The sequence below is a fragment of the Micropterus salmoides genome, unplaced genomic scaffold (genome assembly GCF_014851395.1).
Source record: "Micropterus salmoides isolate LMB-PRFRI ecotype aquatic unplaced genomic scaffold, ASM1485139v1 Ms_hic_scaffold_17, whole genome shotgun sequence".
In the NCBI taxonomy this organism is placed as follows: domain Eukaryota; kingdom Metazoa; phylum Chordata; class Actinopteri; order Centrarchiformes; family Centrarchidae; genus Micropterus; species Micropterus salmoides.
The window spans coordinates 10,987,357-11,002,963 of NW_024040817.1; the positions used below are offsets into that span (position 1 = coordinate 10,987,357).

General features: G+C 38.7%; 1 protein-coding gene across 2 annotated transcripts; it reads left to right on the forward strand.

Moving 5' to 3' along the window:
* The first annotated feature begins 1,398 nt into the window (after nt 1-1,398).
* LOC119907926 (probable ATP-dependent RNA helicase ddx6) lies at nt 1,399-15,117 on the forward strand. 2 transcript variants are annotated; one of them, XM_038725630.1, is made up of 13 exons: nt 1,399-1,561; nt 3,917-5,008; nt 5,101-5,205; nt 5,468-5,597; nt 5,846-5,992; nt 6,248-6,342; nt 6,515-6,637; nt 7,029-7,157; nt 7,353-7,469; nt 7,945-8,008; nt 8,109-8,210; nt 8,641-8,860; nt 10,701-15,117. In XM_038725630.1, the coding sequence occupies exons 2-12, from the start codon at nt 4,766-4,768 to the stop codon at nt 8,853-8,855; spliced, it is 1,470 nt and encodes a 489-aa protein (XP_038581558.1). In that variant the 5' UTR covers nt 1,399-1,561; nt 3,917-4,765; the 3' UTR covers nt 8,856-8,860; nt 10,701-15,117. The 2 variants fall into 2 exon arrangements, with proteins under 2 accessions (XP_038581558.1, XP_038581557.1); XM_038725629.1 differs by having other exon boundaries at nt 1,400-1,561; nt 10,696-15,117.
* The last annotated feature ends 490 nt before the right edge of the window (nt 15,118-15,607 follow it).

Below are 15,607 nucleotides of genomic sequence, written 5' to 3' on the forward strand. Positions count from 1 at the left end.
CACAATGTTGTTCTTTTCTTGTGTTGGTTGGTGACAATGGTAGGTTTGAGTGAAAATAAACCTTTTACATGATTGATTTTTGACAAATACCTTCTCGAGACTTTAGAATAAAACTTTTTGTAAGGTATAAAAATATATCCAAGATATATTGTACATTTCCGGGTCATGACGCTGGCCAGTCCATGAGAATTTGTACGTGTGATTCAAAAAACAAACAACAATTTGGTCATTTAATACCGTTTTTTTTCTGTATGATATGAAAATCTATTGGCATCCTCTTGAAACTAGCTTTAGTTATGTAATCGATCATATTTAACATCAAGTCTGCATGTACTTTGTCATTATTAAGTATAAACTCTGCCCTTTAACCTACTCCCTCCACAACAATAATGTATCTTTGACAAATTAAATGCCTAGATAATAGAATGAAGTTTCAAGATACTTCTTATTGATTTTCATGATGGACAGAAATTAATGGAACACTTGCTTGAAATTATTTTTAAAATATATGTCCAAAAATTTAAAAGCAAAAACATAAATCATATTTGATTTCCAGTTATAAGAATCTAAACAATGTAAATGCAATTGTATGGTCCTGTAAAAGTTCCCTTTATATTTTCCTTGAGAGCTGTTGCCAGCATACTTTTAACTGGCATAAAAGTAAACTATCACTGCAGTGCTTTTACTCAAGTAGCATATTCTGGCAGCACTAAGGATACAGCGGTCACTTCAGTCTTTGTTTGAGTGTGCTGATGTTAAATCTTAGATGATCCTTCACATGGAGTATTTTCTGATTATAAACGCCATCAGGAAGACAATTTAGAGCTAGTAGACGCAGAGGTAATCGTTTTAAACTGTCTTTCCTCCCCACCTCAGTTTCTTTACTCAATAAGCAAAGCCCTCGGTGAAGGCAAGGGGCAACAGATTTTTTTTAGGTCTTACGATTACACAGTTTGGTTAAATATTGTATTGTAACTCCAGGTGATCTTGGTCTGCAGTTTTTTTGTGTTTTTTTAGCTTAATTATTATTAACAGCTGTATTTATTTATTGTGGAAAGGTACATTTATATATTATCTTACTTATATTTAACATGGATTTTTATTCATGTATGGTCTACTGTTATCTCTTCTCTTCTGTTGCAGCACCTCTCTGGGTTGACGTGTGGTTGTATGTCTTGTATGCGAAGCCGCAATGTACACGATGGGCCCAAGACAATAAAGTTCATCTAATCGAATCTAATGGAGAACAAAGTTTTGAAAATACAGATTTATTTTAAAATGTACCATAGACAGTACAAAATAATCTGAGCACTTCCTCCTGCAGCAGTAAGTAGGTGTGACGGCAGGTGGCAGTAGCGTCGTAGAATCTCGCATCTAATAAACAGGAGAGAGACACCGAGGAAGAGGAGACGAAGAAGAAGGCGACCATGTTGATTTAAAGGAAGAAACACAATAGAGGCGATTTATTTCAAGTAAAATTCAGTTATTAAAACGAATTGTAAGGAAAGTAGTTGATCAACCACACACTGAGCATCTCTTGTAAAACAACAAAGAAACTAAGGTAGGTTTGTGGTGACATGGAAACGTCCAGTTTCCGTTAAAAACACCGGAGTTGTTGTGAGCTGATTAGCACAATGCTAACGTTAGCGAGTGGAGTTATTTGTGCTAAATTAGCTTCGATAATTGTGCCTCGTAGCTTTTAACGATAATTTTACAAATAACGTAACGTGAAATATATGTAACGTTGTTGTCACTACACTTTACACATATATTGTTGTATTTCGTTACCAAAAGTCCGAAATGCGGGAGTTTGAGCGGCTTAGCGGTGACTTAGCGTAGAGCTAACACTGGCTTAGCTGTAACTCCGTAGCTGAACGTTGCTAATGTTGTTTCTCCTGAGACGCAGCGCCAAAGGTAACGTTAAGTTGTTGATTTAAAAGGGAAGATGGGTAAAAATCTATCACAGCCACGGCGATGGTTTAAATATTTTAAAGTTAATGTTAACTGTTTTGCAGAAAAGGTTTAGAAAACTGGGAGGGGGAGTAAATTGACGTTTAACGTTATCTTAATGGAAAACGGACGCTAAAGTTAATAAACATGGTCTGAGCATCGGTTTTTGACAATCGATATAAACTGCTATTATTATGTTTGTTTCAGTCAGACCTAGAGTCTTTACTGTAGATCAGTGTTTTATTTTAAATCCTGGCAGTTTGCGCTTCGCTAATCTGTCTCAGATGCTGCCACCTGGCAACTTCACCTGTGCAATCTTAAACCAAACCATTTAGCGAATTAGTTGTTGAATCCTTCCCTTGTTGTTGTGAGGTCTAGCTTGATAATTATTTTATCAATGTTGCATCTAACTCTTGTTTGCATTGTTGCTTTATGTTCCAATAACGCTGAAACCGACAGCTCCTATATTCTTTAAATGTCAGCAATGACAAACCCCCATCACAAGTTTCCAGAGTAAAAAAGCGATGTGTTGAAATTGCTTTGGTTTCTGGAATAAAATCAGTGGGGTTGCCATATTATTAACAACATAGGTAGTCAAAACAATCATTTTATTTAGCAAAGTGCTGAACAAAATTATGCAATAATAAAAAGGCCAATCAATTTATGATATACAACAAAAAGCTATATAAACAAGACAGTTAAAGTGTGCCTAAACAGACGCCAAAGAATAAAAATCCGTTTTAAGACGAGACTTGGTGGTGGGGAACAATCTGATAAAATTTAACCAGAACAAAGAAATATGACCACATTACTCCTGTTTTAGCTTCATTACACTGGCTCCCAGTATGTTTTAGAATTGACTTTAAAATTCTATTGATCACTTTTAAAGCTCTTCATGGCCTCTCGCCTTGTTATATTTCTGAACTTTTAGTCCAATACACACCAGCACGTACCTTGAGATCCTCGAGCAGAGGTCTGTTGTCTGTTCCAGAGTCTCGACTGAAAACTAAAGGGGACAGAGCGTTTGCTGTCAGGGCCCCGAGGCTCTGGAACAGCCTGCCCGAGGAAATCAGGTCGGCTGAGTCAGTGAACTCTTTTAAGTCCCTTCTTAAAACATACTTTTATAGGAGAGCCTTTCCCGATCTTATTTGACTTTATTTTATCCCTTTTATTTTATTCTATTTTACTTATTTTATATTTATCTTAAACGTGTATTTTAGTCTTTTCAATGTTTTCATGCTTTTATCTTGTATTGTTTTTGTATTATTGTCTCTTGGGTATTATTGTCTTTACACTTGTTAAAGCACTTTGTAACGTGTTTTTGAAAAGTGCTCTACAAATAAAGATTATTATTATTATTATAATCGGAGGAAGTTTATTGCATGGCCGTTACTGAAAAGACACGATCACCCTTTGTTTTAATAGGAGACCATGGGATGGCTGAAAAGGAATTTGTTTGATCTGAGGGTTCTGGAAGAGTTTGGAGATCAGAAATATAAGACAGTCCATGTAATGCCTTAAAAATAATTAACAGCATCAATTCTATATTTGACTGGTAACCAGTGAAGAGCAGCCAATATTGGTGAGATATGATCACTCTTCCTTGCATCAGTCAACAATCTAGCAGCTGCACTCTGAACAAGCTGCAAGTGTGATGACGAGCGATGCATTAGGCTTATTTAGAGAGCTGAAATTAATAGTCAACATTTGATTAAAGGTTACACTTTTAATAACTAGTAATTATTAAATTATTTAAAAAAAAAAGTTATTTCTTTAACTAATTATTGCTTCTTAATTGTAAAGACTGCTGACTTTCTTTGCTCACAAGCTGAATAGAGTTGTGTGTGGACCGTTGGTCAGACATACCAAGCAAGCTTGATGAAAATAGTTAGTTGAAGCTGTATGTAATCTGACTTAAACGACTGAGAAAACCATATATATCTGATAAAAAGATTTTTCTTTTTAGGTGACAAGTTTGAGTTGTTGGCTGACTTTGAGGAGGCAGCGGGTTGATCACGGCCACACGCGCACACTTCACACACTGACCTGAAGACCCGTGGTGTCTGTGGGGAGAGGGTCAAACACCTGGAGGAGAAAAGAAACGCACACTGAGGACTCAAAAGGGGCGGAAAGCTTTTTTGCTTTGGACTAGATAACCCCTTGTAAGATTTGTGATTTCAGGATCCAGTTTTTTTTCTCCTGTAGACCGACACACATCCACACAGTGGAAATAAACGGAGAGCATTACAGACTACATGATTTTGGGGGGAAACTTGTACAAAGTTGGACATCCTTGTTTTCAAGGACCGGGATATTGAGCAACTTCTACGGACTCAAAGTGGAAACAGGAAGTATTGTTCAATTTAGAAACAGAAGTTTTAAGTATTGAACAAAGATTATATTGAAGAAACCCCAAGTTCAGATTGCCTTAGTTGTTCTATTTCAGGACTTGAACCGCTTTGATACTTGTTCACATATAATTTTTCTATATTGTGGGCAAGTATATTCATGCATATGAATGCAAATTTCTCTTCATTTTGAAGAGCTCTTGTATAAAAACTTTTTTGTTGTTGTTCTTGTACGTCAGTCACTCTGTTGTTGAAGGGGACCGAACTGCACGTACATGTGTATATGTAAATACTATGAATTGACTTCTGTTGTGAAAGCTTTGGACTTAAGAAGAGAATATTGTTTGTTAATGATTTATTAAGCTTTTTTACTTTTGAAGAGAATTTTTAAAAAGTAAAACCTAAGAGGCAAAAATCTAATACCTTGAGGAAGAAGAAAAAAAACAAAAGCAAGGAAAACAGGAAAAATGGCAACCGCCAGAACAGAAAACGTTGGCCCAGTCGTCATGGGACTGAACAAGCAGAACGGGCAGCTCAGAGGACAGACTAAACCAGCTTCAGTCCAGCCAGCACCCACAACTCACGTAAAGACTTTGGGTGCACCCCAGATCGCAGGTGGAGCCTCCCAGGACGGAGTAGGCATCAAGTTTGGAGATGATTGGAAAAAGAGCCTAAAGCTCCCTCCCAAAGACACCAGGGTCAAAACTTCAGTGAGTATAACTTGAAAACATTTTTTCGATCCTACTTTTAGCCCTAAAACTATCTTTTTAAGGTCACTCTAACCATTCTGTATCCACTGTAGGATGTGACGTCCACTAAGGGGAATGAATTCGAAGATTACTGTCTCAAAAGAGAACTGCTGATGGGCATCTTTGAGATGGGTTGGGAGAAACCTTCCCCTATCCAGGTGTGGTTCATTGTCAAATTTACTTTGCTGTCCAGAAGAACCCAATGTGATATGTTATTGAGAATAGCATTTTTATTGTCTCTGGATGTAATTGTGTATTTCCTTTTCTTGCATATTTTCTGTTTTGTAGATTACAGTAGAGAAATGTATAAAACAACATAATGTCAGTGGTGGATTACAAAAATCTGAATTGTAAATGCAGCTGTATGTTAATGACATGTCACATAATAAGACTGGAGACCATATTTGTGTTTCCTTGCAGGAGGAGAGCATTCCCATCGCCCTGTCTGGACGGGATATTCTGGCTCGGGCTAAGAACGGAACAGGGAAAAGTGGAGCCTATCTCATCCCACTGCTGGAGAGAATAGACCTGAAAAAGGACCACATACAGGGTGAGAAGCTGCCTGTAGTTTTAAACGGATGTCTCCCTAATAGAAGCTTTCCTCCCTCGTCCTCCATCCTTAACTTGCATGCACAATTCCTTTTGGTCATCATTTCTCTTCTGTCGTGCTTCCTTCCTCATTTGTGCCCACAGTGTCCCTTTTCTGTAGTCAGTAAGCTGTTTGGCCTTGTTTGTTCTACACGTGAAATCTTTTTTACTATCCACCATATTTCTAACCTGCAAATTTTTATACCCTAGCACTTGTCATGGTGCCAACCCGTGAGCTGGCACTGCAGGTGAGCCAGATCTCGATCCAGATCAGCAAACACCTCGGAGGAGTTAAAGTCATGGCCACCACCGGGGGCACCAACCTGCGAGATGACATCATGCGCCTGGATGAGACTGGTAAGAATCCTCACTGGCCTACTTTGTCCAAAAAGGGCCACTACGCACACAGTTATCACAATATCAGAAATGGGTAAATGTGATCTGCCTGTTGGCTTATGGAGGCCAGCTTGTGTTTCAGAAAGGAGGAGCTTTTCTGATTCTTTTTAAAGGTTGCACTTCAATAAGATTAAACACAAGTGAACAGACAATTAAAAGGATAATTATATTTCAGTGTTTGACCCTTTTGTGCAATTGTCATTCTCTCTACATCAGTGCATGTGGTCATTGCCACACCTGGTAGGATCCTGGACTTGATAAAGAAGGGAGTGGCAAAGGTGGATAGAGTCCAGATGATGGTGATGGATGAGGTAAACATGAATAAAAACAATTAAAAATACTAAAACCATTTGTACATATTGTCTAAGGCATCTCATTTTTATCAGGTATTCTTACAAGCCTGCGTCATTCCATGTTCATCAAAACCAGTTTCGGACTGCAGCTTTGCCTGCTTCATGTTAAATTCTCTCCATTTCCTCTCAGGCGGATAAGCTGCTGTCTCAGGATTTTGTGGTGCTCATCGAGGATATCATCAGCTTCCTGGCCAAGAACAGGCAGATCCTGCTCTACTCTGCAACCTTCCCCATCAGCGTGCAGAAGTTCATGGTGAGTAGTCAGCTAATTGCTGCACCACTCAGCCAACCTGATGGCTCGGGGCCACTTGGCACCACTTGGCTCCAAGACCAAGCTGTTCTAACACTGCGTGCAGACCTGTGTTTGTGTTTTTATACTTTTTCTGGGCTGTCTTCGCCTAAATTATTTCAGCTCAGTCAGTCGCAGGATTTGATTGTTTAGTGTAAAAGTCTTCGACATTGTCCTTTTGGAATGGAGTCATGCAGACTACATATGTAAATACTACAAGTAGGACAACAAACCACAACATCAAACAACACATTTCATATTCAAAGGATGTTCTACGTGCTTCTACGGGTGTGTTTTTTTTTGGTTGTTTTATTTTTTAACATTTTAAATTATTTGTTCTGTCCCCTTGCTGTAGGCCAAGCACCTCCAGAAACCTTATGAGATAAACCTGATGGAGGAACTGACTCTGAAGGGCATTACTCAGTACTATGCCTACGTCACAGAGAGGCAGAAAGTCCACTGCCTCAACACGCTGTTCTCCAGGGTAACTACCTCATTCACCATCGATGTCACACAAAAAACACAAATAACTTGAGTGGCAACACGGTACCGCAGAGCATCTAGAGTTTTTGAAAAATCTAGGTTAACGTGTAATTAACGTGTAATTTATTAATTCCTCTTTTAACAGTAAATCAGTCAATTTAGGATTTTGATTTCTTTCTCTTTTTTTCCTTTTTAGCTTCAGATCAACCAGTCGATCATCTTCTGTAACTCCACTCAGAGGGTGGAGCTCTTAGCCAAGAAGATCACTCAGCTGGGCTACTCCTGCTTCTACATCCATGCAAAGATGATGCAGGTGTGTGTGCAGAAATGCTTTGCTGCATGATTATTTCAAATTGGATTTGAGTAGAATAAAACTGGGTTTGTAGCCTGGGTTTCCCTGATAGCCGAATGGTGGTTTGATTCCAACTCGGGGCCGAGTCACGTGTCATACCCTGTCTCTCCTCATGTTTCCAGTCTACCTCCATACAGCCCAGCCTGTGTGGATAACTTTTTATATATGATAAAGACCACTGATAAATATATAAAATACAAATAACCATGTAATAAAACAAACTTAGATTATTTTGGACCATAGCATTAAAGTATGAATGTTAATTAATGAAGCTGGCTGATGTCCTGGAGGACTAGAGGTCGTATTTAATCCTCCATATCTGTTTCTGGGTAAAATGGCCAAAACGATCTTAATGTGGCTTAAAATGTTTTGGTTTTGTCTTTTGTTTATAGCCAGTAGCCTCTTTTGTAGCGTTTTATGTCTTGTTTCTTTTCAGGAATATAGAAACCGTGTGTTCCACGACTTCAGAAATGGACTGTGCAGAAACCTGGTCTGCACTGGTGAGTTTATTTTCATTTCAAAACTGACCAACTAGTGTTCTCCAGAAAGGCACAAAGGTTATCGGAGATTATAATCCAGTTTTCCACTGTCTTCCGATAGATCTCTTCACCAGAGGTATTGACATACAGGCTGTCAACGTTGTCATCAACTTCGACTTCCCGAAGAACGCTGAAACTTACCTCCATCGTATTGGAAGATCAGGTATGTTTACTCCTTTTGATAATGTGCACTGATTTGTTATATTCACTCTTCATTGTCTCAACTGTTGTAACAGGTTTGGTTTTGAAAAGAAATGCAAAGCTAAATGATGACAAACCTGAACATAAGCAAGAAATACAAGCAGTCAAATAATCTGTAGCTTTTTTTTTTTTATGCAATACAAGTTGTTCAAATTATATACTAGTTCTTCGTAAGACCATAAATGCAGCTCCATCTGCCCTGTTTTGCTTTTCACTATGATAATATATGGACACTACAGGATGCAGAATCTGAATTGGCGTTCATTCTACTATAAATCAGAACCAAAATCTACAGTAAAGCCTGTCTTGTTCAGGAATAAATCAAATGAATACTATGGGTAGGTAGAAGACGTTATGGTGAAATTGTATATTAAATATATTCTCTCACTCAGGGAGATTTGGTCACCTGGGCTTGGCCATCAACCTGATCACATCAGAGGACCGCTTCAACCTGAAGGCCATCGAAGACCAGCTGGTGACGGACATCAAGCCCATTCCCGGCAGCATCGACAAGAGCCTCTATGTGGCAGAGTTCCACTCATCCGACGCAGACTGTGATGTGGAGGAGGTTGAGGAGAAACCAGGACGCCAACAGGACAGCACCTAAAACAGGTGAGATGCTTTGAGATCAGACGTTTTATTATGTAAACATATTTCATTATGTTTTCGGGTTGTCGTGAACACCTGGAAGGAAATTCTTCAAATTTGGAGCAAATGTTGACTTGGACACGAGGACAAACTCATTAGAATTTGTTTGTCAATGTGGCCTCTTGACCAACACTAAAGAATTGATGAACATATTTCACAGTTGGTCTGACAATGATTTGGTGGCATTTTTGACTCAAAGGTCACTGTGACCTCAAAATGACCTTGACATACATAACTCAATGATTTATGCGGTAATTATGAAAAAACACAGATGTTGACCAGAATACAATGAAGTGATGACTTTTTTTACCCGAAAGGTCCGCTTCACTGTCAACATCAGAACTTAGGAACAGAACAGATTGTGACCATTGTTAGCAGTTGGTCAGACGCTGAATAGGTGACACTCGGGCTCAAAGGTCATTGTGACCTCCAAATAGGTTTTTAGCCATAATTTAGAAATGAATTGGGTGAGTCCAGATTTTACACACTTATTGACTGGGATGATGCAAAGACTAACAATGACTTTGACAGCACAGGCTTTTCTCCATCTCGTCCATTCTCCCACTTTCTGCCGTAATTTGAATTTCGAGTGTTATTGTGATCATGTGCACCGGCCTAATCGTGGCCCTGTCAGTGAGTTTCATGTACAGCTCCTAGAGAAGCTTTGCATCTAAAAACAGAAGCACATCTTTGCAGCTAGGGCTGTCGCAGTAAAGTAATTTCCCCCGCGGTAATATGTTGGGGCTCAACAGCGTGGTATGCGTTATTGCATTTTTCATCAATGAAGTAATTTGGTGCCATAAAGCATAGTAAGAGTGTCTGTGGATCTCACCTCACTGCACAGAGAGCCGCTAACAGCAGCTTTATGGTTGGAGTAAGCTAGCTGCTGAGTGCTAGTAAACAACATTACCAAGCAAACTCATTTTTGTAGTTTGACCGTGTCTTTTTCACGCGCAGCGTTAGCTATATCGTCACCTTCAGGCATGTCTATCAAGTCAATTTACATACCGCAGCAACGCAAGCACACACGCCTTTGCAGAGCAGAATGGGCTGTCCACAACTAAACACTGTGCTGTAGTAACGTTATAACTAAATTTCCACAGAAAGCAACATGAAAAACAGCTGCAGGCATCCGACACACTCGTTAGTTAGTGAGATTCAAATGAGGCTTACCGCTCAGTTTCTCTCGACTATCCCTCAGTATTACATTAAGTCCAACATTGCCGAGCTGCTAGCCACATAAGCCGCGCAATTTGCTTAATGCCAAATTAGCTAACCTTTAAAATAAACAGTTAAACAAGACAAAACACGGCAATACTTGCAGCTTCCACGTTTGAAGTCAGGTCACGTACAGCCCATGGCGATCCGTCCTTGAACCGTTACAGAGCTCGTTACGGTTGTGGAACTTTTGAAGCACTAATTTATTAATTTAACACGCCCTGAAGTGTAAAGTATCAACGTTGCGGTGCTTGCCATCCTCCGCAGTAGGCTTGACCAATAGCGCGGCATCTCAATTTTGCGGTTATCGCAACAGCCCTATTTTTAGCTGTGCACTATAAGAATCCATCTGTACAGTGTAATTAATTGCATGTACCTGTTTAGCAAATACATCTATGATAATCTTTCATTAATCAGTTCAACAATGTATATTCACTGAAATCATATCTTCCATTGAGTTATTAAATTCCTTCCTGGTATTCACTACCTATATTATTTGAGTACAGTGGCGGGGCAGGGATTCTAGTTGCATGGAAAATGTAAGACCCGTCTTCCTAATGTGAGTTTTGTCTTCCCTCCAGGACAGCAGGACACACGGGGGCTTTTGCACAGACATCAGCGCTTGCTTACAAGCTTCAGGCAACTCTTCAATTTCACACTTCTCACCTGTTCTCAGTCTGTTGAATGGATGTAAAGGCTGTTTATTTTTTGTTTTTAAGCATTTCTTTAGTTTTTCCTCAAAGACAGCTGCCTCATTGTTTTTAATGAAAATTAAACTTCATTGTTTTGCACCAAACTCCACGACGATGCATCCTGTGTATGAGTTTAGCGTATTTTTCCTAAAATGTATCTTGGTTAGACAGCACTTGCGATTGAAACAGGCACAGCAGTGCTAATGAGTATCAAAACAGTTTTGAACCCGTCACCCTCGGAGACAGTTTTAATTGCCAGCAGCAAGGTTGATCTCTTTTTATTGTTACAATGGTGCACTTAACACCAGCCATCGTTCTGTCCACGTACACTGTTGTTGTCACTCAAGTGCCTTACTTACTCCCATGTGTACTCATCCATTCATAGCCTGCTGTTTCTGTCATGCAGCAGAGTACGAGCACAAATTATATGAATTTAATAGTAACCCAAGTTTATTTAAACATCCGTTATGCAAGGGGAAAAGACGCACACTGTCCTGCTGAGAGGTGTGTGTGGAAACACGGCTCAAACATCTTTTAAAAAAACAAACAAAAAAACATCCTGAATGTGAACGTTTAGTTTTAATGTGAACGTTGCAATAAAAAAAGGGCAGCTTTATTTAAATACTGCGTGACTGTTTTTCCCTTTTGCTATGAATAATACATAGGCAGAGTTAATACAAGAAGAGATACAAGTCCCCATACTGATTCATGGATGTTGAACTGCAACCACACAAACGGCATGCGAAACGAATAGCAGCCCCATGCTGTTACATTATGGCTTTTGCTGGTTAGTTTTCCCACAGACAGCTGTCGTCTGGAGGTTCTTTTACATAAAATATCATCATATTGGGCTGGTGAATACTGTAAACCCGTCGTCCACTGTAGCTGGTAAATAAATGGAAAAACTGGTTTCCTGTCCTGTACGCATCTACGGCGCAGGACTAATGCATCAGAGACTGGTTCAGAACAGTTTTGATTACTAAGGTGATGCAAAATTTGAGTATCAATACATCCAATGATTAAATGGTTTCTCTGGAATTCGGTGCAAAACAAAAGTTAGAATTTTCTGTCATTGTCTTTTTCCCCTACTGCTTCACATACAGTTGAAATACAAGGTGGACTTAATAACGGAGCATTTTGCAAAACCTTTGGTAAAACATTATTTTTGAGCCCCATCATGGAAAAAGTTGGTGAATGTATTAGTTGCCAATGTGTACTCTCGATAGTCCAGTGGTTGAATGCCAAGCTCTTAAGTATATTTGACAGTTGTCCTTTGTATTGCTGCTGTTGCATTAGAAACTGCTCTACAGGCTTTTATGAAAGTGTATACTGGATATGAAATGGTTCCACGGGCCACAGAGCGATGAAACCTGCTCAGTCTATAAAGGCCCACGTTGATCGTCAATTGAACTACGACTAAAATTTGAAGAAAGGGTCAATTTTCTTTCTGCTGCAGCAGCAATATATATATATATTTTTAATTTTTTCTCCCCCACCACTATGTTTTAAAATTATAAAATGTGAGGATTATCTTTTGTGAGGGGTGGGCTCTGTGTTTGAAAGCAAAATTGTAGCATCTTTGAACAGGCAGCTGTGACTTCTTTTGTTTTTGTCCTCCCCTTTAAAGAGCGTCAGTAATGATAAAAAGAAAAGACATAAAAAAGTATTTTTGCTTTTTAAAATTTATTTTTGATGCTTAAAGCAGTTTGAAGGGGGAGAGTGCTGTGAGGCTCTAGCACTGGGTTACCTCTGGAGGTTTTTTTCGGGGGGGTGGGTTTGCAGCAGCCAAGTGTTTTATCAGATGCTCTCTGGGCGTCTTGGATTGTTCCTTCTCTCTGGTACTTAAAGCAAAGAAAGCTTTTGATTTAAATTTCTTTTTTTTCCTCTTCCCTTTTTAAAAGTACACAAAATACCCTAGTTGGCTTCATGTTTTAAGTGCCAGAGAAAGCATTAAGTTATACAGGAGAGAGTTTCTGGAAAGTGTTGAAGCACTGTGATCTTCTTGAACCTGTTCCATGTTTGTGTGACGGACGATCAAAGTGCTATGATTTGTCTTCAGCAACTCAATCCATTTTCCACTAGGGCAATCTTTATACGAGGTGTTATGAATCATTTTGAGGAAACAAAATTGTAAATGATTCATTGTTTACACTAATCGTTTACAATTATACAAAAAAAAGAAAATACTTTGCTTCATGGGTGGAGGAGGAGGAGGAGGAGGTAGACTTTGTGTTTCCCTTTTTGTTTTCCTTGAAATAGATTTTCAAGATTTACATTGAAGCAAAACCAAAAAAGGAGAATGTCGTATGAGTGGCACACTTAAATGAGAGGCATTCAGGTGTGTGTGTGTGTGTGTGAGGAGAGGCGGGATATGTGTGGGACTGTCTGAACAATGTGTGTGTGAGAGGTCATGAGACGTATGTTTGTGACAGGCTGAGTTTTGTTAATTGTTAGGTTTACATGCAGCTTCAATTAAACCTTATCTGTGGGGGAAAATAATTGTCCCATGAAGAGTTTGAGGCGGCATGTAAGCATAATTGTTTTGTCTCTTTTTTTTGTTTGTTTCTGGGTGTTTTTGTGTGCAGCCTCGTCTTGTGTTTTTGTTGGCGGTGTATCTTAAATATCAGTATGAGTGTTTAAAATGGTCAGGGATGTGATTTTTTGCCTTTCCATCTCCTGCTTCCTCCAGGAGTTCAAGTTTGTGGACATAAATCTCATTTCTAATGACAACTTTCCACTTTTCAGTTCTTTTTCTATGTTTTGTATCTCTGATCACATCCCTGACAGTTATTCCATGATCTCCTTTGTGATACAAAAAACAGCAGAGTACGCTGCGTCAGATTTATAGCTGAACCTATAAGGTGTTGAATTTTCCATGTTATTTTGGAGGAGGTAACATTTAAAAGTATCTCTAGGCTGTTGGAACTAACTAAATAATGTCATCCCAGACTTGTGCCCCTTTTTTTTTTTTTTAAGAACAACTTCCCTCCATTAAAACTTCATTTTTGCAGCTCCAGCAATCAGTTATAAGATTTTACTCGCCAAAGTAATTGTGGAGATCTCGGAACACACCAACGTCACTAAAAACAGCTGCAAGGTGGTGTTCTTGAAAGCTCAACTCTTAACTTTGGTAAGAACAGTTTCATCATACACATTTGTTCATTTAAGCTCTTCAACATGAATTTGTACATTTTGTGTTGGAGTAAACGTTCATTAGTGGTCACAAAGGAGGTTATGATGAATGCAGGTATGAATGTTGTGTGATGCGTTTGATTTTTGTCATTTGGTGTTGTCGAGACGTCTTTGTCTGTGTGAGCACTCTGGACTGTGGAGTCAGGAGAGCTGACGGGGGTGGGAGGGATATTTGTCAAACACTTGTTTGAAAAGGGTCATTTAAAAAAAAAAAAAATTTGAAAAAGGGTGAGGATTTGGGTATAAAATCGCAGCTTTGGGATTCTACAAATTCTATATTAAATGTAAAAAGTCAACACTAGACTTAAAACTAGTATTGCTGGCTGAACTGCCCCTAATATTTCTACTGTGCATTGCTAAATTGAATTGAATCCCTTAATTTGTTACACTAATGCAGACTCACCCACGCTTCAGGTGATTTCACCCAAACTTAATGAAGAACCCAGCAGAATTTATTGTAGTAAGCTGAGGGTTAAGTTACTGCAGGATTTCCCTTGCAATGTGGATATAAAACAGTGTGTTAAGACTCTAAATTGGCTCTCAAATTTTTTCATTTTAAATGCAGCTGTGGATAAAGTTGCAATCGTATTTGCTATACAACATGGAGGGGAAGGAGTGTTAATACATTTCGATTCTAAATTGGCTTGCAAAAATGTTGGTTCAGTTGATCCCTCATACTTAAAAATATTGTTTTCTTTTCATAAACAGTCAGTTTTTGAGTTGTTCAGTCTTCTTTGTACTCATTGGTACCTTGGTGGCCCCGATTCTTACAAAACAATTTCCAGCCCCACGTTCAAGTGAGTTACACCACTTTGGACTTCAGTTGTAAATTGACTACATGTTTAGGATGTCTGTTCATTTTCCTCCCTCACTGTCCCATGATTTCCTTTTTGTGCCATGAGAACTCGGTAATGATTTTTGGGGGGGTACAGCAAAAAAAAAAATGTAATTCTTGCATTGTTCATCTTTTTAATGCTTTTGTTTGTTTTCTTTCCTTACGAAATGCATTGAGAGGCACAAGGGTTTTCAACGACTTGTGTTAATCACTCTGTCCTCTACTGTTGTAACGTGGAAATACATGCAGGGGTTATAAAATTCAATAAATTGAACTTAAATTTATGCTGCCTGGTGTTTTCATTTAGCTTTTCCTATGTTTTATTATATTGAGGTCGTAGCTTAGCTGTGGTGTCAGCAGCCAGGTTACATCTATACTTACCTGAACAGAGAGGGATGCAGACAAGTTGGTGTGTAAGCCATTTTTAAAGGACTATTACCAATGTTTTTGTTAAGATATTTACTAGGGGGGGGGGGGGGGGGGGTGATTAATACAGCATCACGCCAAGTATACTTTTTTTTTTTTTTTTTTTATTGCCATAAAAATAAGCACTAGTAGCTAAATAATAGTGACTAGCAAAATGGAAATGGTTACTAGTAGCTAATGAATAGGTGATATCTGAACTGCTGGCAAAAATGTGCATTTAGTCACTAGTAATTAATCAAATGGTCATTATTAACCAAAAATGAAGTACAAGTATCTAATCAGTTGTTAGCAGTCAAACGGCAATTGTTACTAGTAACTAATAAGTACTTGTAGTTTTTAAAGAGCGAC

Coding starts and splice junctions, on each gene's coding strand:
- LOC119907926 (XM_038725630.1), top strand. CDS start 4,766: ATGGCAACCGCCAGAACAGAAAACGTTGGCCCAGTCGTCATGGGACTG. Junction 5,206..5,467: donor AGAAACCTTCCCCTATCCAG/GTGTGGTTCATT, acceptor GTTTCCTTGCAG/GAGGAGAGCATTCCCATCGC. Junction 6,638..7,028: donor TCAGCGTGCAGAAGTTCATG/GTGAGTAGTCAG, acceptor CCCTTGCTGTAG/GCCAAGCACCTCCAGAAACC.